This window comes from Lagopus leucura, unplaced genomic scaffold (assembly GCF_019238085.1).
Source record: "Lagopus leucura isolate 7727_CA_CO unplaced genomic scaffold, USGS_WTPT01 32329-0_obj-0_obj, whole genome shotgun sequence".
NCBI lineage: Eukaryota > Metazoa > Chordata > Aves > Galliformes > Phasianidae > Lagopus > Lagopus leucura.
This window is the reverse complement of record NW_024965038.1, coordinates 1-1361: the sequence shown is the minus strand read 5'-3', so window position 1 is coordinate 1361 and position 1361 is coordinate 1. Positions and strand designations below refer to the sequence as shown.

Genomic DNA, 1361 nt, shown 5'->3' with positions numbered 1-1361 from the left:
CAACAAAGCGGGTGCCCACCTCAACCCCCAGCACGGCCCCCACGCCATAATTTAAGACATAAATTATAAACGATCCCGCGGCGCCGCTGCCTATGGGTGAGCGGTGGGGGGGGAGGGGGGGGACGGACGGGTTTTCTATAGGGGGGGGGGGCACCCCGAAATAAATACCGAGGAGGGGGAAAGGAAAGGAGAGGAGGGGCGTCAGATCTCCAGCAAACTGCCCGCCTCGGGGCTGCCCGCATCCCGCCGGGGCGACGGAGCGACGGGTCGGCGCGGGGAGCCGGGAGGGCCGGGGGGGGGCGGGTTGTTCTGAGAGGCGGGGGGAGCGGTGGGGGGCGGCTCGGAAGGCGCTTTGGGGGCCGAGGGGTCGGCGTGGGTCTTCTGGTGTTTGCTGAGGTGGTCGGAACGGGTGAAGCGTTTGCTGCACAGCACGCACGTGAATTTCTTCTCGCGGGTGTGGGTGCGCACGTGGCGTTCCAGCTCGTCCGAGCGGGTGAAGCGCTTCCCGCAGAAAAGCCAATTGCAAACGAACGGCCGTTCCCCCGTGTGCCAGCGCAGGTGCGCCTTCAGGTGCGACGCTTTGCCGTACACCTTCCCGCAGCCCGGGATGTGACAGCTGTGCACCGCCTTCTTCCGCAGCCCCCCCGCCGCCGCCGCTCCCCCCATGCGCTCCATCTCCTGGCAGTTCGGGCAGTCGCACGAAGCGCGGCCGCCCGGCGAACCGCCGCCCCCCCCGGCCCCTCCACGCAACGCTTTGCCCCCCCCCGCTTCGCTTTTCGGTGGCGCCGCCGCCGTCGGGGTCACCCCCGGAGCTCCGCCGTAAGGCGGGGGGTTGAGGGCCCCGAAATCGGAGCCGTAAGCGGGCAGCGGGGGGCTGAGCGCGGGCTGAGCCTGCAGGGAGCCCTGCAGCCCCTCGGCGCCCCCCGGACCCCCGAGCCAACCCCCGTTAGGGTGCACGTCCCACCAAGCGGGGGCCGCCGGCCCCGACCCCCCCGGCAGCCCCCCCCCGAGGCCGCCTTTATACCAGGAGCCGTAGGGATGGGGCATCTCCAGCGGGGGGAAAACCCCCGGCAAGCAGTCGCCCGACGGGTGGCCTTTGGTGGCCACGACCACCGGAGCCCCCAGCACCTCCTGCGTGGCGGTGCCTGTGGGGAAGGGGTGACCGAAGGGGCCGTAATCGGGGCCGTAGGGGCCGGGGGACGCCTGGGGGCTGACGGACGGGGACAGCAGCCCCGCGGCGCTGGGGAAAGCGGCGGTGTAGGAATCCCCCATGGTGGGGAGGCACCCCGAGGTGCTGCGGGATGGGGCGGCCGTCAGCGCGGGCACGGAGCCATGGCGGTCTGTGGGGAGAGGAAAAGGGG

At 71.6% G+C, this 1361-nt stretch overlaps 1 protein-coding gene across 1 annotated transcript; it reads right to left on the bottom strand.

Annotated features, from left to right (window-relative positions):
* Positions 1–201: 201 nt before the first annotated feature.
* Positions 202–1355, bottom strand: SP7 (Sp7 transcription factor). Its single transcript, XM_042892366.1, has one exon. The coding sequence runs from the start codon at positions 1270–1272 to the stop codon at positions 202–204; it is 1071 nt and encodes a 356-aa protein (XP_042748300.1). The 5' UTR covers positions 1273–1355.
* Positions 1356–1361: the final 6 nt, after the last annotated feature.